General features: G+C 45.0%; 1 protein-coding gene across 3 annotated transcripts in view; it reads right to left on the bottom strand.

Annotated features, from left to right (window-relative positions):
- Nucleotides 1–12169: 12169 nt before the first annotated feature.
- The window catches only part of SRD5A1 (steroid 5 alpha-reductase 1), a 31718-nt gene continuing 21175 nt past the window's right edge, over nt 12170–22712 (bottom strand). For all 3 annotated transcript variants that reach the window (XR_004030396.1, XM_003263223.4, XM_012501682.2), the window contains 2 exons: nt 18803–18953; nt 12170–13534 (listed from right to left, as the gene is read on the bottom strand). Coding sequence is in view for 2 of the 3 variants with exons in the window: in XM_003263223.4 (XP_003263271.1) it covers nt 13468–13534; nt 18803–18953 (218 nt within the window). In the remaining variant the exon portion in view is untranslated. The remainder of the gene's footprint in view (nt 13535–18802; nt 18954–22712) is intronic.

Below are 22712 nucleotides of genomic sequence, written 5' to 3'. Positions count from 1 at the left end.
TAGACGTGTCCCAGAGGAAGATCAAACTTCACTATTTTAAGTTTTTATTGGGAAATTGTTGCCCACAATCTCAAGATGTCTCCTGTTTGTTGGGAAAATTTCCCCTCCCTATTGCCAGCTCCCTGGCTGTCAACAATCACCTGACAGTAACCTGAAAGTCACCTGATGTTCTTTGGGGCCCTATGCTGCCCTGCTCGTATCTGCCTAATTACCTACTCTACCATGACCATCTCAAGTGTCACCTGATTTCTTTGGAACCCCCATGTAGAATCAGACATTTCCCTCTCTGCTTACATGTGTATTGTACCTAATTTGTATCATAGCACCTACCGTGTTGTATTAAAAATTATTTTTTTGTTTATGCACTTATCAGGCCATGAGCCCCTTAAGGCTAAGATCTCTCCTGTATTCATTTTCATGTCACCAGTGCCCCAGGCTCTGTGCTGAATGAGAGCTGGTGGAGCAAATGCTGAGATAGGAAGGAGGACAGGCTTAGAGCGGACCTATAGAGTCGGTCCTCTCCGCAGAGCAAGATGGGGTTTCTCTATTAGTAAGAGAAAAATTGGGATTTTGGATATGACATACTGTCTAATAAAAATGAAAGCATCATTATTTTATTTTTCATTTAATCAAGAGGGAAGCCTGTTCCTCCTCCCTGCCTCCATACTTGCTATTCACTAGGTAGTTTAGCATTTCCCAATGCATTATTCTCTACACAATGTAAGTCCTCAGTAGAGGCCATTAATTATGTATTTTTGAATAACCTCTTGTCCTGAATGAAACTGTTACTTTTAGTAGACAAAAAGTCTCTAAAATATGGGTATTGGAAATTCTCAGGACGCAAGCTGCTATTCAGTACTGGAAGGGTGGCATGTGGGTTCTCTGTCCTCTGAAGATTTAGGATTGTGCCCCAAAGCTTCTCTATTCAAGAAGCCCAAGATAGAAAAAATTCCTATTCAGGCAGAACCATTTCCAATTAACTGATGGAAATACATGGAAATGAGGAACAACAGCACATTTGTTTGCTATTACGCTAAGGAACAAAGGGCTCGTGATGAGCCTGCGCGAAGGGATTTTGTACGTCATCTGAGATGTCTCCTGGCTCCCAAGGACAGGGCCTGTGGGTGTGGAGAAGGACGCTTCCCAGTGGCCTGCCTGTCCTAATGGAGGGAGGAAACTGGCCACCAGGAGTTCAGATGGGCCACCTTCCGACAATAGGTGGAGGAGGACAACATGTCTATGGGACGTCATCACAGGTACAGACATCACAGGCTTGTATTTATCTAGACAGTTTTCTAGCAGATGAAAGTGAGTTGTCTGAAACATCAGAACAGTGTGACAATTTTCTGACAGGTAGATGTGAAGCATCTTGAAGAAGGGCATCTTTTTAGGATTCTCCCCAAGGTGCCACCTGAGCTTCCTGCAGCCAAGGGGGCAAGCCCTTCCCACTAGTCCTAACTCTCCCCTCTGGCAGGGCTCAGCCTAGGGAGGAGATTACATTGTGAGGAGGAGAGGTGCTTGTGGTCTGAAATCTGACTCCAGGGAAATTGGCCTCTGGTTGTAGTGGACACACCTGCCTTTGCAAAATCTGTCTGGCACAAAGGCACCAGAAGCAGCTCATGGAGTTACTGACCACCTCTCACCAGAGGCAATAGAGCATAACCCCAGGAAATCAGAGCACGGGAGGATGGAAACCTCAGGGGCGAGGCTGGCAGAGCCTTCTCCCACCTTCTGCAGGTTTACGCCCAGCCAGCTGACTCCATCACATGGAGGACAAAAAGTCCATCCAATGAGCAAAATGCTCTTTTTCCACTCAGTTATTTTTTTTAATTAATAGATTTAATTTTTTAGAGCAGCTTTATGTTTACAGAAACATTGAAAAGAAAGTACAGAGTTCTCACATATCTCCCTCTCCAACACAATTTCCCCTATTAACATCTTGCATTAGTGTTGTACACTAGTTACAGTTGATGATATTAACATAATAATAAAGCAAAAATTAAGTAGCATCTAAATTTAATAATTAAATAACATTTTAGATAATAATGAAAATAAGTAAAATAAATCATTTTAATTAAATAATAATATATTATTAATGAAAATCCAGAGTTTACATTAGCATTCATTCTTCATGTTGTATATTCTGTGTTTTGAAAAATGCATAATATTCTATATCCATAAAGTATCATAATAATAGTTTCACCGCCCTAAAATTTGTTTGTATTCTGCCTGTTCCTCCCTCCCTTCATCCAAAACTCTGATCTTTTTATTGTCTCCATAGTTGTGCCTTTTTCAGGATGTCATGCAGTTGGGATCATATAGTATGTAGCCTTTGCAAACTGGCTTTTTTCACGTACCAATATGCATTAAAGTTCTTCCTTATCTTTTCGTGGCTTGATAGCTCTTTGTTAAAAAAATCTCTGACACTAATATTCCATTGTATGAATAGATTTTCCTCACAGAAATAGAATTGGATACAATTTCTTTATCCACCCACCTATTGAAGGACATCTTGGTTGTTTCCAATTTTTGGCAATTTTGAGTAAAGCTGCTATAAACATTCATGTGCAGGTTTTTTGTGTGGACATGTTTTCAACTCCTTCGGGTAAACACCTAGGAGCAAATCTACTAGATTATATAGTAAGAGTATGTTTACCTTTTTAGGAATTTGCCAGACTATCTTCCCAAGTGGCTCCACCACTTTGCATCCCCACCAGCAGTGAAGGAGAGTTCCTGTTGCTCCACATTCTCACTAGCATTGGTGATGTCAGTCTTCTGGATTTTGGCCATTCTGATAGGTGTGTAGTGGTATTGTTTCAATTTGCAATCCCCTAATGTGATATGATGCTGAGCATGTTATCATATGCTTGGCACTCAGTTTTGTTTCCCTTTCCTTCATGGACCTAATGGAGCTATTTCTGATTCAAAGCAAAAAGAACTGGCTTATTGTTATGGGAGAAATATGTTTTTAGACTGATTGTGCCAACATTTCTTTCATATATCTTTCAAAAGTGATGGAGAATGATACTAATGCCAAGTATCGTTTCCTTTTTTGGATCTTTTCAAATTAGACCGAACAATCAGTCCTAAAAACAATAGGAAATAATTGATGCCCTCCCCAGAGGATCTGAATTGGGAACGGAGTTTTTCCAGCCACGTGAAGCCTTTGAGAGCAGATTTTGCTGCTTTGCAGTGGGGGAAGCAACCAGCTCAGACTGTCAATTACCTTACAAAGAGCTAGACGCTAATTAATTTGAGATATTTCTACAATCCCGCCTCCCACATGTGTATTTTAGACCAGATCAGCTAGATTTTAAGAAAGAAAAGAAAGTATTATTTTATTGAGAGAACCAGCTAGTTTTTTAATTCTGTTGAATAAAAGAAGTCAAACACAGTGTCTGTACTTGCTCCAGCAAATTCTCCATAAGCCAATATTTATGAAGACATAGGAATTAACATATATCTTAAGGTATACCATGTCAATCACAGCAAGAGGTGCAAAGAGTGATGGCTCACTCCTCACCTTGAGAAGTTTACAGCTGTGTTGGGTAGACAAAATTGATATATAGACAACAGCAGGGATAGCCAACATCTGCAAATAATAATGCAACAGTTGGACCAGGAGCTGTGGCTTGTGCCTGTAATCCCAGCACTTTGGGAGGCTGAGGTGGGTGGATCACCTGAGGTCAGGAGTTCAAGACCAGCCTGGATAACATGGTGAAACTCCATCTCTGCTAAAAATACAAAATTAGCTGGGCATGGTGACGTGCACCTGTAATCCCAGCTACTCGGGAGGCTGAGGCAGAAGAATTGTTTGAACCCAGGAGGCAGAGCTTGCAGTGAGCCAAGATCGCACCATTGCACTCCAGCCTGGGTGACAGAGCGAGACTCCATCTCAAAACAAAACAAAACAAAAAAACCACAAAATAATGCAACAGTCAGGAGTATCAACAGCTAACTTGACCAGGACACTTGGGCTGTTTCAATATCTAGTTTGACATTGATTATTGGAATTATCTGCTCAGAGGCATGCCACTCAAAAGAAGTAACTGCCCTCAGTGAGACGGCATGAACAGAGGCTGGTGGCTGCTGGCCCAAGATCCTAAATGGGAGCCTGCAGTGGTCAGTGGATTGTTCAGCATAGTCCCTAAAGTCCCACCCAACTCACAACATCAATTATTTTCTTCCTTAAGCACCAGGAAATAACGAATGTTCATAACTCAAAAATGTCTCTATAAGTTAACATTTTCAGGAATCCTGCTGTAAAAAGGCAAGGGGGACAGGAGAGGGCAGGTAGCTGTTTATGTCCCCAAGAGGCTCAGTGGTGGAGAGAGGGCCTAGAATAGGTTGATCAATGTCTTTTTTTTCCATAAGTTATTGGGGGTACAGGTGGTATTTGATTACGTGAGTAAATTCTTTAGTGGGATTTGTGAGATCCTGGTGCACCTATCTCCCGAGTAGTATATACTATACCATATATGTTGTCTTTTATTCCTCACCCCCCCTTACCCTTCCCCCCAAGTCCCCAAAGTCCATTGTACCATTCTTATGCCTTTGTGTCCTCATAGCTTAGCTCTCACATATCAATGAGAGCATACGTTGTTTGGTTTTCCATTCCTGAGTTACTTAACTCAGAATAATAGTTTCCAACAATAAAAACAAGGATAAATAGATGGGACTTAATTAAACTAAAGAGCTTTTGCATGGTAAAAGCAACAGTCAGCAGAGTAAACAGACGCACAGAGTGGGAGAAAATCTTCACAATTTATACATCAGACAAAGGACTAATACCCAGAATCTACAAAAAACTCAAACAAATCAGTAAGAAAAAAACAAACAATCCCATCAAAAAGTGGATTAAGGATATGAATAGATAATTCTCAAAAGAAGACAACAAATGGCCAACAAAGTATGAAAAAATGTTCAACATCACTAATGATCAGGGAAATGCAAATAAAAACCACAGTGCGATACCCCTCACTCCTGCAAGAATGGCCATAATAAAAAAATAAAAAAACTGTAGATGTTGGCATCCATGCGGCAACCAGGGAACACTTCTGCACTGCTGGTGGGAATGTAAACTAGTAGAGCCACCATGGAAAACAGTGTGGAGATTCCTTAAAGAACTAGAAGTAGAACTACCATTTGATCCAGCAATCCCACTACTGAGTATCTACCCGGAGGAAAAGAAGTCATTATTCAAAAAAGATACTTGCACACACATGTTTATAGCAGCACAATTCACAATTGTAAAATCGTGGAACCAACCCAAATGCCCATCAGTCAATAAGTGGATAAAGAAATTGTAGTATATATATGATGGAATACTACTCAGCCATAAAAAGGAATCAGTTAACAGTATTTGCAATGACCTGGTCGATCAATATCTCAAGAAAGGTGGGCAAGCTTTGGTTACAGCAATGGCCTATGGAGAAGATTATGGCTGTATCAGACACAAGTGAGGGTCCCTTTCCTTTTCCTTGCTTTTATTCTTGTCATTTTTTTCTACCTAACATTATTTTAGCTACTTAGTTGTTTCTTACCTGTCACTCCACCTGGGCCAGGACCGTTTTTTCTACCCATCTGTCCTCAGCACCCACTGCTGTGCTTGACATATAGTAAGTGCTTGGCAAATATTGTTGAATGCACAAATGCATGCACTGCTGGCCTTGGAGATTAAGGAGGAGATGGGTACAACTATTGTTCTCTGCCTCATTGGATTTTAGCTTTCGTCATGATAGCAGTTGGCTGTGGTCTTCCTACATATAACAGCAGACAGGGTCTGGACAGAAGGAGAGAAATGGGCTATTGGGTTCTAAGTTCTGTCAGTGTTGGGTGACTGAAGTCGCACACAGAGGCCTCTCTGAGGGAGAAGCCTAGCACGGAGGTGGTTTGAGTCAGAAACAGGTAAAAAGTAGGAAAAGAGAGAAGCAAGTTTCGGCAGCCCTGATGTCTCCACCAGGGAGAGGGCCAAGTCAAGCTGGGAGAGGCTTTAGGATTGCTGAAGGGGATTTTCAGGCAATAGAGGTGGAGGACCACTGGGGCTGCTGGAAAGTGCTTGGTTTAAAACAAGTAAGACAACTGGCCATCGCAGCATGGCTACTATTTCTGAAGTACTGCCTGATTTAAAGCCCCTCCTGCTAAGCCAGTTCTGCCTCCTCTCCTGCATCCCGCCCACCATCAAGGCTTAACCACAGGTTGAGGTCAGAGAGACCTTGGAAAGAAGTCCCAGCTAGGCAAGGGAGGCCCAACAGAGACGCCTGCCCATGGGGGGCCCTGGGGTCCTGTGGGGGAAGAGGAAGGTGCAGCAAGGAGATGCTGAGTTCTGAGCTCCTCCCTCCAGCCCCTGGCCCAGGGTAGAGAAGACGCTTAGACAAGCAAAGGAGAGCACTGTGGGCTGGGGCTTTTGCCACTATAGCAGCCTGGGGTGGCCACCTCAGAGCAATCCCATCCCCAGCATGGACAGGAGGAAGGGGACGCAGTCTGGGAAGCAGTAGACCCACTGGTGCCCACAGACACCCGAGGGCAGCTCAGAGGGAAGCTGCACTATGGCAAGACTGGGGCTCACCATGCTAGGCCAAGGACTGGGGCAGGGTGCCTGGGTGCAGTGAGCTCCCTGAGAACCCCAAACCACAGAGGAGGGTGGCAGGGTGCAGAGCAAGCTAGGGGGCACTGGCCCTGCTGGGTTGGAGAGAGGCCAGACCCCCAGGTTCCCTGAGGAACAGGCTTCACACCCCAGCACTGCAGAGCCATTTCCATGGGAGCAGCCCCTTGCCTGGGACGGGAGTTTGATGGTGGGCACAATCCCCTCGCTGAATTCCTAAGGGCTGGCGACTGTAGGCGTGGGGTGGGGATGTGTTCAGATAGGAAAAGCAAAGCCAGTGGGCCTGCAGTGTCTGAGTGTTTGTGAGCCCCAAATTCAAATGTTGAAACCTAGCCCCCAATGCGATGGTGTTGGGAGGTGAAGCCTTTGGGAGATGATTAGGTGATGAGGGTGGAGGCCTCATGAATGGGATTCGTGTCCTTACAAAAGAGACCCACAAAGCTGGCTAGTCCCTTCTTCCAGGTGAGAGCACAGGGTGGTGTCGCCTATGAACCAGGAACTGGGGCCTCACCAGACACCGAATTTTGATTTTGGACTTTCCGGGCTCAAGAACTGTGGGCAATACATTTTTGTTGTGTACAAGCCACCTAGTTTATGGTATTTTGTCAGCAGCCCGAACGGACGTAGGGCCCTCACCAGGAGACATTAGAGGAAGGCTAGAGGGACCCAGGACACCCAACCAGGGTTAAGCTACAGGTTCTGGAGTCGCGATTTATCTGGCAATCATGGGCTTCATCAGAACCCAGAGATAACCGCGTCTCATCAGTGGTGATGCTGGTCAGCTCTGAGCCAGCACTTTGAGAAGATCAAATGAGTGAGTGGAAAGGCAGACGTGGGGGCCCCAAACTGGCCTGGGGGGCTTTGGCTTTGAAAGTTGCTTCTACCCAGAAGTGGCTCCAGAGGGGATACCCTCCCTGGCTATCTTGGGCACCCACTAATTTGCTTTCAAGGAGACAGGGTTACGAGGCTGTCATAGATCTGAAAATGCACAGATTAGTTGTGTCTGGGGATGTGGACCTGAATGAGCTTTAGCCAGGAATGGTACCTGGCAAATTCTTTTCCAGCCTTCCCACTGTACACCACACTCATTCCAGGCATCTCTTCAGGATCCACACCCCTGGGTGCGTTTCCCTGTTGTCTTTCTACCTTGGTTTTCTGCTTTGAGTGAGAAGCAACACGGGAGTCATTTTGCTGTTGTTGTTTAGCAAATGTGTTTTGAGCCCTTACTACATCCCAGGCCCCCTACCAGGTCTCAGGGTGGATGGTAGCGAATGGCCCAGGCTTGGTTGCTGCACTTCAGCAGGTCACAGTCTAGCGCAGCGCTGTCCAGGATAAACGGAGCGGGAGCCTCACCTTGCTAATGGGAGCGACTGTGCGCCTATGCCCTCCAGGTGACCTCCTGCTCATGGTGGCATGAGCATGCCGCGCAGGCAAGGTTTCTTTTTTTTTTTTTCTTTATTTTGTTTTGAGACAGAGTCTCGCTCTGTCGCCCAGGCTGGAGTGCAGTGGCGCGATCTCGGCTCACTGCAACCTCTGCCTCCCGGGTTCACGCCATTCTCCTGCTTCAGCCTCCCGAGTAGCTGGGACTACAGGTGCCCACCACCACGCCCGGCTAATTTTTTCTGTATTTTTAGTAGAGACGGGGTTTCACCGTGTTAGCTAGGATGGTCTCGATCTCATGACCTCGTGATCCGCCCATCTCGGCCTCCCAAAGTGCTGGGATTACGGGCGTGAGCCACCGCGCCCAGTCAAGGTTTCTAAACATAAAGGACTCGCCTGCAGAAAATGGGAGGAAAGGGGACCCTCTGGACATTGACTAGGGTAGTCTCCTGGCTGCTGTTTATTTTTATGTGGGTGAAGGAATCAATGTCCTAAGCAAACATTCAGCGGGTAACCATTTATCAGCTGAATGTCTTGCTATGGTGACCAGCAGTGACCTGCTTTTGTTAATACGTATCAGACAGTTAGTGTCACACTGTCATTACCTTAATACCATTCTACAAATGCTGTTCTGCTGTGCTGGAGAGCAATTTTGTGAGGGAATTTCACAGCAAGTAATAGAAAGTAAAATTGAGAATCACTCGTCTTCTTCACTGAGATTTGGTAAAGATGCCTCTCTGCAGAATGGAACCATTTTTAGACTGGATTTTTTTTTGTTATTTTTTTAATTAATAAAAAAGTTGAATTTTTATTAGTCAAGGTCTTTGCAGGGCAGAGAGGTTTGGCTGTTCGGCGGAGGAGCGTCGGTTTTTCGCTCCGCGACTGTAGCCTCAAACTTCGGCGCTGGGGAAAAGAAAATGGCCCGAACCAAGCCGACAGCTTGTAAATCCCCGGGGGAAAGCCCCCCGCAAACAGCTGGCCACGAAAGCCGCCAGGAAAGCGCCCCTCTCCGGGGGCGGTGAAGAAGCCTCATCCCAACAGGCTCGGGGCCGTGACGCTGCGAGAGATTCGTGGTTATCAGAAGTGGAGGCAGCTGCTCATCCGGAAGCTGCCTTTGCAGAGGCTGGGGCGGGAGATCGCGCCCGATTTCAAAACCCACCTGAGGTTTCCCAGAGCAGCCATCCGTGCGCGGCAGGAGGCTAGGAAGCTACCCGGTGGGTCTGTTTGAAGATACTAGCCATCCACGCTGAGAGATACTATCTCATCCAAGCTGAGAGTCACCATCGTGCCCAAAGACATCCAGTTGGCTCGCCGGATACCGGGAGAGAGAGATTTTATGGCGTTTTGTAGTAAATTCTGTAAGATACTTTGGTTTGTGACTTTTGTAAGAAATTGTTTATAATATGTTGCATTTGTACTTAAGTCATTCCATCTTTCACTCAGGAGGAATGCGGAAAGTGACTGTCCACAGACCTCAGGGATGTGATCACTGTTGCTCAGGAGTGACGAGCGGCTAACATGCAGAAGGGATCGGTGATATTTCTCGCTTCTCATGATGCACGTTTCTGTATGGTAATGACCTGTTGGGTAGCTATTGAGGTACTACAATTAACAAATGTGTGCAGGGCCCTTTTGCAATAAAACTGGTTATGACTTGATCCAAGTAGTTAACAATTGGGGCTGTTAAGTCTGACCATACATTGCTGTGATAGAATGTGGGCTTTTTCAAGGGTGAAGGTACAAGTCTTAACCACAGTGTAACTTAGTTTCCTTAAAAAAAAAAAAAAAAAGTAAACCTGGCAGCTATAGAATATGCTATATGTGCATTTATAATAGCTATTTAATATGTTGTAGTGTCAACATTTTAAAATGTTTTACATTCACAAGTGAAAAAAAAAACAAGGTTGATATAGTTTGGCTGTGTCCGCACCCAAATCTCATCTTGAACTGTAGCTTCCACAATTTCCACCTGTTGTGGGAAGGACCCAGTGGGAGGTAATTGAATCATGGGGGCGGTTCCCCCATACTGTTCTCACGGTAGTGAGTAAGTCTCACGAGATTGCATGGTTTTATAAGGGGTTTCCACTTTCGCTTGGCTCTCATTCTCTCTTGTCTGCTGCCACGTAAGATGTGTCTTTCTGCCATGATTGTGAGGCCTCCCCAGCCATGTGGAATCATGAGTCCATTAAACCTCTTTTTCTTTATAATTAGCCAGTCTCAGGTATGTCTTTATCAGCGGCATGAAAACAGACTAACGCAATCATATTCTTAGTTAATAATGTTTCCTTTTCTCTGGTCAAACGGGTTTGAACTTTAACTGAAGAACAGGCCGTTTGAGCAAACGTGTAGTTTTTAAGGGGTTTAAAACTATCTGCAGTAAATGTAACAATATTTAATGGAGGAAAATAAGTTATGGCTTACAAGTGTTATTGGGAAAATATTCATATTTTGGGGACTATCATATGTAGAAATGTTAAATTAAAATGGAGACCAGACCTAAAGAATCCCTGGGCAGACAAAACCAGTTAGGCCTCGTAAATGACCTAAACCTTGTTTGCTTTGCAAACATAAGCAAAACTTAACTTGAGCTATTTGTTGTAATTGCCTATATTGAAGAAAAACAAGATAACAAGACTTAAGCTCAACTGACCAGAGCAGGCACCAAACTTATATAACCAGGGACCTTTCAAGGGAACAGACCAAATGAGGCAGCTGTGTAGCTGGAGCCACAAACTCGGTGCTGCTTTCCTCTGTGTCCATCCAGTGGAAGCCTTCCCCTTGCTCCCCGCAGTGGAGCTCCTTAACCACGTCTGGTTTGGAGCTGCCTAGTTAATGAATTGTTGTCTGATCAAATAAATTCTTTAAAATTTGTTTGAGCCTCAGCTTACTGTTCAACAGAATGAATTTTTGTAGATTTCGACATTCAAATCAGAGTTTTGTGAAAGGCTCATAGATGTGTACTGATATCTTATTAATGTTTCCCCAGTGACCAAAGACATTAAGCATCTTTGCATGTACTTATTTGCCACTTACATGTATTATTTGGTGACGTGTTGGATAATTTGTCCATTTAAAAAATGTATGCTTTATTATTGAATTTTGATAGTTCTTTACATATTATGAATATTAAAACCTTTAGCAGATATGTGATTTATAAATATTCATCAACAGTCCATTCCTTCACATTGCTGAGTGGTATTCCAGTATGTGATGTCCCACAGTGAGTGATGTCCATTCCCCTGTGGATGCTGAATCTCCCTGAAGTTACAATTTCTTTTTAAAAATTCCCTTTGGTTCCTGGGATCATGTTTTCTTGAAGAGGCTTTCATTGTTCTTTCATGATGCAGATTTTTCTATGTATCTCGTGCTTCTTGCTCACTGGTTCACATTTTCTAAAAAGGACCAGAAAGGCTGAGCAGGAGAGGTAATTGTGGGGGCACCATGCCACCCCCGGCTTCCCTGCAGCTTGAGGCAGGAGGTAACCCGCCATTACGGGGCAGGATCCCTACAGACCAAAATGTGGAGACTTTATTTTTTTTCCTGGGATGCCAACACTAGTTCTCTGGTTTTCCCCACCTAGTTAATTTTTGTGTTAGGAAAGGCCACCTCCTCAGCCTACCTTCTCTTCCCCGGTAATGGGCACACAGCTCATTTCTGGGCTCTCTGTGCTCTCCCTGGGGAGTGGGGGTGCAGAGGATGCTGCTTTCTGCTGCGGGCGCCGTGTTGAGTTAGTCTCACTTTGAGGTGCTCATTTTCCTCTGCCCTCTGTCAGCCCAGGTGTGAGGACCCAGGGTCTCCGCAGGGCACGCACTGTCATGGCCTCTCTGCTCTGCCACATCAGGCCCATCTCCACCCGTGCTGTGCTCCATCTGCAGTGATGACTCTCTCTCACTCTCTTTATGGGGCCACACCCCACTTAAATTCCTTTGAGGTGATTTCAACTGGGGTCAGGAGAGGGGAGAAGGAAAGGTGTATGTTCAGCTCATCAGATTTAACTGGAAGCTCTCAAGGCTACTTTAAAAATCACAAAAGCCATTCCCAATAAGCTTGTTTGTTTTAAAGGAAATCTCCTTTCCAAATCACTGTAGATAATAAACAGAAGTTGAAAAAAACCAAATAAAAACAGGAAACGTGATGAAAGAATGTTTTGATGTAACAATTAGTAAAAGAATTTGAGCTACCTTGTTAAATGGCAAAGTCTATTTATTATGTTGTTAAAGACAACTGAAACAAATGGCATTTAAAAACTCCAGATGAGATGATAAGGCAAAGCAATGCCAGATGAATTCATCAAGATAAAAAGCAGTATGGCAATGTTTTTATCAAAGTAGAATTCAAGTCATGAAGCATTCAACAGGAAGATTATTTTATACTGATAACAGGTACAGGCTATGAGGGGAAAGCTTTGCAAAGCAACAACAGCAAAACAGAAAGCAAAAACTATTAGAAGGAAGATTAGCTATGGAACAAAAAGAAGGCTGTAGAGAAGTTTAACAGTATAATTATTATGTTTCAATCAACAAAGAACAAACAGGATAAATCTTAACAAGTGGTCTTGTTATTGTTACAGAAAGTGATCATTCTTTACACTACAAGGGAAAACTCCAAATCTACAAAGGAGAAATTTCACAGACAACAATCTCTACTATATCCATATGTGGGGAACAGAACAAAAAACTAGGTCTAGACTAGAAGACAGAGAGAAACCATGTCAGACCAGAGCATATTGATGGCTCATGGTGAGTGACCCATGGCCTAAAGGTGCCTGTTTAGGGCCCAGGAGCCTCTCGCACAGGCAGAGCAGCTTACTCCGTATGAACCACCACCAGCACGCTTCCCTGCCTGGTGATGTCACCTGGTGGGCTGGGCTGGAACAAATCCAGATGTTTTTGCCTCGCCTTGGAAGGGCCACGAGGAGCTTCCTCCTCCATCCCCAAGTTCTCCGCTTACACACAGCACCTGACACGAAGGTTGGCAAGTTTCCCCCGGGTCATGACTGCACAATGGCAACCCCCAGCCTCTGTGGCCTCCCAGAGAGGGCTCCAAGACAGATCCCAGCCCTACAGAGGGAGGGAAGCAACACTGCCATTGACCTTGAAGGGATCACTGTAGGGGGCTATAGAAGGGATTGTGACATTTATTGTTCTGAAAATGCCATCAAAGACAGTTGTAAAGTCTAGTCTTATACACACTTGGCAAGACATAGCCAAAAGAGGTAAATTCGAAATTAGAAAAAATGTCAGCAGTTATTACCCAGAGCTTGAAATTCTGACCTGTTACACGGTAGGATATTCAACCTCCGTTTCAGTGTATTTAGGTACTTATTAGGTAGTTTGCAAAATTACTAGAAAAAAAATTCCTAGCGGATATCTTGAAAATGATGAAGTAGCAGGAAAATTACAAAGATATAACTTATTTACAAAGTCCATAGAGAAGCGCCACTGGAAAGCTTCCAGTTGAAGATAATTTCATTGAAAATGCACTTAAAATAAAAATGGAATTATAATTTTTCTGAACTTTGGATACTCTTCAAATTTCCGGAGGTACCACCTAAGAAAAAAAAATTAAAAAAGGAAATAATTCTGTCACTTAGACATTTAACAGATGCTAACAAAAGTGACAATATTTTTCATTACAAAAGAATACTCAGTTTTTTAAATGTAGTAACAAAAACTTTGGCATTTCATACTTATAGTTTAATTTTGCCTATTATGAAGAATTAAATATATCTAATCATAAAGTGTGAGTCAGAAGAAGTAGCCCATAGAATTCACCTTTCTATCTGGAAGGAAAATTACTGACATTTGATGAAAATACTGATGAGCACATTGTGGAGCTGTCTTTTCAGCCCCTGGGGAAAGCAGGCAGGCTGGAGGAGGGGCAGGACCTGAAGTAGGTGCTTCCTGAATATCTGCTGGTGACTCCACAGTTTTCTCCAGCCTGCGGTTGAGAACTACTGGTCTAGCCCAGGGTGTGGAGTGGGCGCCCAGCTGCATACCAGGAGGCTCATGAACAGCTCTTAGTAAGGATTCAGCGAAATCTGGGGAAATGCAATATGGCATTGTCCACAATTCATTCTTGTGCTCGAAACAAACATTATTTTCAGTTTTGATATAAATTGTATCAATGAAGGCATGCTGATTTGTTGTGGGGGTAATAGCCAGTTGGGAAAGGTGGCAACTAAGTGGATGGAGTAAAAATTAGAAATAATTTGACAAGATGGAGAAATAGTCATAAAAAGGGAGTTTCTATAAACACACACAGAAAGATTAAACAACAGACTAAAAATCATCATAGAAAGCAATTAGCTCATTGTTAATGTGGTAGAAACATATGAGGATGAGAAACTGAGAGGGAGTTGGCAAAACCCTGCTGGTCTTAGTTAAGTTTAACACCGGAATCCACAAATAGAGAATTTGAACATACTGGGCAGCCACGTTTACTTTTGTATGTTCTGTGTCCCCAAAAAGGCACGTAATAAGAACAATTCTAAGAAGTCGGTCAGGACTTCCAGGTCAAACGTCACTTCCCTTGGCATGAGGCCTTGAGACTGCAGCCTTTCCAGCTGTGTGGCTCAGTGGTGGTGCATGGACCCACGAGTGCCCAACACACAACGTGGCCAAGCCTAACGGCCGGTGTCAAACCTGCGAAAGTGCACTGCAAACATGTTCGCCGGTTAGAGGCTGAAGGTTTTCACAGGCCTGCCGGGATCCAGGCCATCCGCCACTTGCAAGTGCTGAAGAGCTTCCCCATGGGACATAGCGGGTGAGCTCCTCTCTCCCAGAAACTGCCCGTGGGAAGATGGGCACCCTGGCCCGAAAAGGCAAGGGCAGAGTACATGATAGCAGGAGAGCCTGAAATGGGCAAACACGAGAGGGCAGGCGGGAGACGGGAAACACAGGACTGCCGCAGGATGCCAAGAAAACACGCCCCCCCACCCACGAGGCTGGGCAGCAAGGCTGGGCTCCGTGACATCAGAAAGAACATGTGTGAGGTCAGGGTGTTCTCACACAATGAAGGGATGTTGGCTGAAGAGGTTAAATGTATTTCACAGAAACCATTATATAGAAATAAAATATTTATTGTTAAATGATTAAATTCTTCTTACTGCTTAGAATACCTTTAAATTTTGCCCTTAAAGAGAGTATTTGTTAGCAACCCAGCACAATTGACTGTTTCTGACCTAGAGTTTAACTATCAATGCAATCATTTATGAATTTAAAGACTAATTATTATAGAAAGATTTCATGGAATACAATTTTGTTTTTAGAACGTTATAATCCGGCCGGGCACAGCGGCTCATGCCTGTAATCCCAGCACTTTGGGAGGCCGAGGCGGGCAGATCACGAGGTCAGGAGATCAAGACCATCCTGGCTAACATGGTGAAACCCCGTCTCTACTAAAAATACAAAAAAATTAGCCGGGCGTGGTGGTGGGCACCTGTAGTCCCAGCTACTCAGGAGGCTGAAGCAGGAGAATGGCGTGAACCTGGGAGGCGGAGCTTGCAGTGAGCCAAGATCGCGCCACTGCACTCCAGCCTGGGCGACAGAGCGAGTCTCCGTCTCAAAAAAAAAAAAAAAAAAAAAAAGAACATTATAATCCATCAGATAGAGTGCAAGGAATAGATCCTCGGCATGTTTTCTTTTGGAATACATTTATTTGATGGCTTAATTAGTTGGGCTTATGAAAATATTTTTTAAAAAGGAGTTTTTATTTTATTCTCAGCTTGTAAGTCCTACATTTCTGAACATACTTCTGCAAAACTGAATTATTAATTCTTCAGGGCTTAAAACTGGTTTCACACTGACACCAATTTAAACAGCAAATGAATGACAAAGAGCTCTTTCAACTCATGAATTCTTCTGCAAAGAATATCTTTGGGTTTTCATTAGCAAAGACTTTCATTTAGATAACTGAATTATTTATTTTCCATTTCTATATGTTTCATATTCAAATACCGAGAGGGGCTTTCCTGTTTCCTGATTTCATTTGAGAAAACATCTTTGCCACCGACATGGTGTGCCCGTGTTCAATCTTACTCTGATCCATGTTTTTTTAAACCTCAGTGTTATCTCATTTTTTTTAATGAGAAATGAGCCATTACTCGCTTCTTCACATCAAATGTTAGGAATGTAAAAGGATGGCATCTTCACCGGGAAGTGTGGCCCAGGCCGGGTGCAGTGCTGGGAGCAGCAGGGGCAGAGGGGAGGAACTCAGATTCTAGAATGTATATTTAGAGAGATAATGTTGTATTTCAACCAATCTTGTGATAACAAAGTCATCTGGCAGAGGAGAAAACAGAGGGGTTCACCAATCATACTCCTGCCCTTACTTTCCCAGTCAATTTTAAATGGCTGGAAGGCTGGCGTATCAGTTCCCTGTGGCTGCTAGAACAAAGTTAACCACACACTGGGTGGCTTATAATAATGGCCATTGATTCTCTCCCAGTTCTGGAGGCCAGAAGTTGGAAATCAAGGTGGCAGCAGGGCTACGCTCCCTCTGAAGGTTCAGGGAAGGTTCCACTCCCATCTCCCCACTCCCAGCTCTGGTGGCACCACGTGTTCCTGGGCTCATGGCTGCATCGCCCCCGCCTCTGTGTCCATCTTCCCACAGCCTTCGCACTCTGTGTGATCACCTGGTGTATGTCTATCCACGTTTCCCCTTCTCATCTCAACTGATTACGTTCCCCAGTGAGGTCGCTTTCACAGGTACCAGGGCTTAGGACTCTCATATGACCTTTTGGCAGACACAGTTCCCAGCACAGAAGGCCCATTCCTGGCCCATAGTGTTTTCTGCCATGCCTGGCATCGAGCCTCCTTCTCAAACCCTCTCTGCCTTTGGCACTCATTCAACTTTCCGCAGATCCCTCTGTTTTTCTCAGCAGTTCTGGGATTTAGGTAGGTCGTGGCTCTCTGATCTCGCTCTCTCCTCACTGTCTATGCATGAAAATACCAGGCCACTGGCACGATGGAGTGTCTCGAAGAATGCAGGGCGCTGCTCTTAGAGCTCTCATCAGCTCTCACATTTATGCTATCACTTCTTCAAATATGAGACAAAGAGGCCAGCCACGTTGGCTCACGCCTCGAATCCTAGCACTTCGGGAGGCTGAGGTGCGAGGATTACTTGAGTCCAGGAGTTCAAGACCAGCTTGGGCAATATAGTGAGACCACAACTCTACAAAAAATATAAAAAATTAGCCAGGCCTGGTGGTGCGTGCCTGTAATCCCAGCTACTTGGGAGGCTGAGGTGGGAAGATCATTTGAGCCCAGGAGGCAGAGGTGGCAGTGAGCTGAGACTGTGCCACTGTACTCCAGCCTGGGTGACAGAGCGAGACGCTGCCTTAAAAAAAAAAATTAGACCAAGAGATACTTCAGATATGACCTTTCTTCTTCTTATCTCCAATAATCATCCTTTGCATCTGCAAACACGTGGTGAGGCTGGGAAGTACACCTAGGTACTCTTCCCACTATACCATGATATCAATCTATTCTTCTTTTAGCTTTTTCTCTCTGTCCTTAGTCCCAAAAAAGATGATAAACTCCATGAAGTAGGACAGAGTTATACATTTTTGCACACCTCGTAGCATCAGCAGCATTGGAGATTTCGATTAGATGTTTTGAGCGGATGAAGTGGGTGGCTCGGGGGACACAGTAAATGTGCATACCAGGCTGGCCGCTTGCTAAGCCCAGTCTCCATCATTTATTGTCAGGGACATGCGCCAATGTCAGGGCAGGTAAAGATCCCTCGCTGCTGCTGAGATCTCTTCCCATCAATGAGATGGGGCTCCTGGCTGGCCTCACACTCAGCTCCTCGAACCTCAGTTTCCTCATCCATTGGATTAGAAAGATGTTCTCTAAATTCACTTCAGCCTTGACATCCTTCAATTTCTTTTCCTTTTTTCTTTTCCCCTTTTTTTTTTTTTTTTGAGACTGAGTCTCACTCTGTCAACCAGGCTGGAGTGCAGTGGTGCGATCTTGGCTCACTGCAGCCTCCACCTCCCAGGTTCAAGTGACTCTCGTGCCTCAGCCTCCTGAGGAGCTGGGATTACAGGCACCTGCCACCATGCCTGGCTAATTTTTGTATTTTTACTAGAGACGGGGTTTTACCATGTTGGCCAGGCTAGTCTTGAACTCCTGACCTCAAGTGATCCACCGGCCTCGGCCTCCCAAAGTGCTGGGATTACAGGCGTGAGCCACCGTGCCCAGTCCCTTTGATTTCTTTATGAGTGTGCTGGTCAAATGGCTTGCAAGCCCTTTGGGGGATCAGATAAAAGCCAAGGACCCAGTCTCTGGAAAATGATGTCATTTTAGGGGGCATGCAGAGCTTCTGTAGCCCATCAAGGACCCCAGGTTCAGAGCCATGGCCTAAGCCACCACATAGCTGGAGAGCTCTTGTGTGCATGAGTTCTGCCAGTGTCGCTGGGCTCTGAGATTCACCGTCCTCTTCAGGACTTCCTCAACCTGCAGCATTCACAAGCTGGCCGTTGGCTATTGCTCGGTCAGGGATCTGTTTTAATCAGTATTTCCCATTCAGAGCCCTGAATCCCCTGCTTGGTGTCTAACTTGACCACTGAATCCAGCAATGTCAATTCAGAGAGGCTAAGGGCGTGGTATAGAGAGCAACTGTGATGATGTGGATCTGATTATTCCCTAGAGCTGGGTGATTCTACAGCTATTTGGTTTTGCACTTGTTTGGCCAAAGCACAGAATAAACTGGAATTCAGCAATTTAAAAGAACACTTCAAAAATCTAGCCTGAAAAATGGTAATAATATAGTCAAAGAACAAATTACAAATGGTAAAAGTGTTTTAAAACTTACTCATGATGCTCTTTTGCTCTACCAGCTAAAAAACAAAACGTGAAGAAAGCAAAAGCCGCGCCTTGGACAGACCAGCTGGCCAGGGCATAGCCACACCACTCCATGATTTCTCCGAAATAGTTGGCTGCAGTTACGTATTCAAATAAGCCTCCTAGAAGAAAACACACACCAAAGTAGTGCATTTACTACAAAATGAAATACGGACTTCAGAGATGCTAGTGAATACTTACCTGGAGAACATAAATTCAAGAACGGAAAAATATTGCCCCTACGGAATGTTAATCAATAAGACATATCCAGGATTACATGGTTTACTAATTCATATCACAACTTCTGATCGTCAACTACATATGTATATCAATACCCGTCTATGTGAATACGCACACGTACAGTTACAGCGGAAGACACCAATAAACCACTGCACCTGCTGATGGATCATGCAAACGGAGAATACAGAGTAAACCATGTAAAATGGACCTAGATAGAACCCTAGAGCAATGAGTGACAGAGATAATCATTTTCAAGCACAGATTCATTCATTCATCACATCTTCACAAATGCACTGAGTCAGTATTACGGGCCACGCCCTGCCCAGGCACTTGGACAGACCCCCTCCCCACATCTAGAACCATAAACTCCAGTGTCATGAACAAGGAGAGCACACGGCACATGGAGGGGGAGGAGTAGCGAGGGGCAGGGCAGAGTGAGGGGGCCCCGGAGCTGGGACGGGGTGGAGGAGGTCACCATCACAGAGTGGCTGGGAACAGGCCTCACAGGGAAGGTGAGGGTCGATTCAAGGCTTGCAGGTGAGGGCCAGCCTGGCAGGTGCTGGAGGTGCTCTCAGGAGTGCTCCAGGCAGGAGAAGAGATGCAGCAAAGGCCCTGAGGCGGACAGCAATGGCTGGCACACTCCAAGGACCAGATAAGGGGCGGGAAGAGGGGTCCCAGCAGAGAGGAAGGGCAGGAGGCCCCTCCTTGGGACTCACCCTCAGGCTGTAGCTTTGTGGTTACTCAAGTGTGTTTAGAGAGGCCTGGTGTGATCTGCCCCAGGTTCCAACTGGACACTATGTCTGCAGAGCCGAGAAAATTCTGAAGGCATATAAGGACAGAGCATTTTTTTAAAAAAATTAGGTTGGGTGCAGTGGCTCACGCCTCTGATCCCAGAACTTTGGGAGAATGAGGCAGATGGATCATGTCAGGTCAGGAGTTCGAGACCAGCCTGGCCAACATGGTGAAACCTTGTCTATACTGAAAATACAAAAATTAGCCAGGTGTGATGGTGCACACCTGTAGTCCCAGCTACTCGGGAGGCTGATGCATGAGAATCGCTTGAACCCAGGAGGCAGAGGTTGCAATGAGCCAAGATCATGCCACTGCACTCCAGCCTGGGTGACAGAGCTAGACTGTCTCCAAAAAAAAAAAGACAAACCGATTACACCGTAAGTCTTCAATTTCAACAAATACTCCAGCATAGGGTGGAGACTACATCTCTGAGCACACTGTAACTTACATGCATGAGGGCTTTGGCTGGGGCTGAGATAGTCTACTTTTTTTTCTTTTTTTGGAGTTATGTATTTTTAGTAGGGACGGGGTTTCACTATGCTGGCTAGGCTGGTGTGGAATTCCTGACCTCAGGTGATCCACCTGTCTTGGCCTCCCAAAGTGCTGGGATTACAGGCGTGAGCCACGGCACCTAGCCTGAGATGGTCTATATTTTAAAAAGAAAGAAAATGGTTTTGCTGAGCCCAAGACAGCAAAGTGCTTTTCTTTTTCTTATTTAAGGAAGGTGGAGTGTGTAGATGCTTGCAATATTCAGCTCTCTACTATTTTTCTGTAAGCTTGGAATAATTCATCATTGTAAAATAATACTGATATGGTTTGATTCTGTGTCCCCACCCAATCTCATCTTGAACAGGACAAGGGAGGGACCCGGTGGGAGGTGACTGAATCATGGGGGTGGTTTCTTGTGATAGTGGGTTCTCATGAGATGTAATTGTTTGAAAGTGTGAAGCAGGTCCCCCTTCACTCGCTCTCTCTCCTGCTGCCATGTGAAGGTTTTTCCTTCCCCTTCGCCTTCTGCCATGATTGTAAGTTTCCTGAGTCCTCCCCAGCCATGCGGAGTTGTGAGTCAATTAAACCTTTTTTGTTCATAAATTACCCAGTCTCAGGTAGTTCTTTATAGCAGAATGAAAACAGACTAATACAAATATCAATATTCATTGACAAGTAAACTTTTTAATGACAATATAAAACATAAAAATATCAAACTTAATGCCCAATAAATAGAAAGTCATTCGCCATGTGTGGGCATGTGCACCTGCAGAAGCGCCTGCAAGAATCGACCCAAAGCATTCACAGCGCTGTTCCCTCTGAGCCATGGAGCTTAGTCACTTTCACTTTCTTATTCACCCATTTCTGTAACTGCTTCAACTTTCTACAAGATTACGTTAATGATCATCTGTATTTCATCAGAGCCCTGGGCAGCTGAATCCCAGACGTGGAAGGACCTTTGCACCCCACCCTGCAGATGCCAGTCACTCAAAGGGCAGACAGCCTGTGGGCAGGGCTGGGGCCACGATGCCTTCCTGCGTGCAGCCTGCTCAGTGAACCTTCTCTGTAAGTGTCCAGTGTGGGGCACGCTATTTGGTGGAACAATATGGGTGGACTGGTAAGCATGTAAGTAGACTGGAAAACCTGTAGACGCCAATCTGCTAAAAAATGTCCTCTTGAGACACAGGCTGCTTACAGATGCCGCATTACAAAACCACAAACTGGTTGTCACACACAGCCCACAGCACTTGTCCTAAGCCCTAGTTCAGCCTGTATGTACTGACGATGGATGTCACACCTGTGCACCTCCCTTTATCTCTTTATTTGTTCATTTTGTCACTTGCTCCTTTGACCCTAACCAGTTATGGCACCATTATTAACAGAGTCCTGGAAAGTGTTTCTGAAAGACCTCACATAGTCACTGGATGTAGACGGCACACCTGTGTATTAGAAACTGTGAATGGGTCACATGAAAACACCCTGCAAAATTAAGAGTCTGCAGCGAAGGGCGCCGGTCACAAAGCCGACCATGGTGGAGTCCTCATGGGGCACGGCACTCAGACTCCCTATACCTGTAGTCTTCAAAACCTGACAGATTTTACATGAGGGTCTCCAAAGCTAGGATAATATTTTGGCTTCCACGTTCCTCGGGCCTCTCATGGTGCTGCCTCTAAGGCCTTGGAATGGAACGAATCTAACAAACTTTCCCTCACAAGCCACTCATGGCACGTGCAGATGATCGTCACTGTTTCCTGTAGACTTCCTCCGGTATAGGGTGCGCACTTACAAACGGCAGACGCTCTTGTGTCTTGTTTTACTTCACAAAAGCTTTCTTGAATTAGTTTTTAAAATATATTCTGTTCCAATGCCTTGGATTTCTTCTTCATGGACTTCAATGTGCCTAGGATGGATATATTTTCCCTACCTTCTCCATCTACCACCAAAAAGGTCATTCACAATAAGAATGACCTTTTTTGGCTGGGCGTGGTGGCTCACGCCTGTAATCCCAGCGCTTTGGGAGGCCGAGGCGGGTGGATCACGAGGTCAGGAGATCGAGACCATCCTGGGTAACACGGTGAAACCCCATCTCTACTAAAAATACAAAAAATTAACCAGGCGTGGTGGCGGGCACCTGTAGTCCCAGCTACTCGGGGGGCTGAGGCAGGAGAATGGCATGAACCCAGGACACAGAGCTTGTAGTGAGCCGAGATCGTGCCACTGCACTTCAGCCTGGGGGACAGAGCGAGACTCCATCTCAAAAAAAAAAAAAAAAAAAAATTTTTTTTTTTTTGAGACAGCGTTTCCCTCTGGAGTGCAGTGGTATGATCGAGGCTCACTGCAGCCACAAACTCCTAGGTTCA

This window comes from Nomascus leucogenys, chromosome 6, assembly GCF_006542625.1.
Source record: "Nomascus leucogenys isolate Asia chromosome 6, Asia_NLE_v1, whole genome shotgun sequence".
Lineage (NCBI taxonomy): Eukaryota > Metazoa > Chordata > Mammalia > Primates > Hylobatidae > Nomascus > Nomascus leucogenys.
The sequence above is the reverse complement of the archived record's forward strand: the minus strand, read 5'-3'. Positions and strand labels throughout refer to the sequence as shown.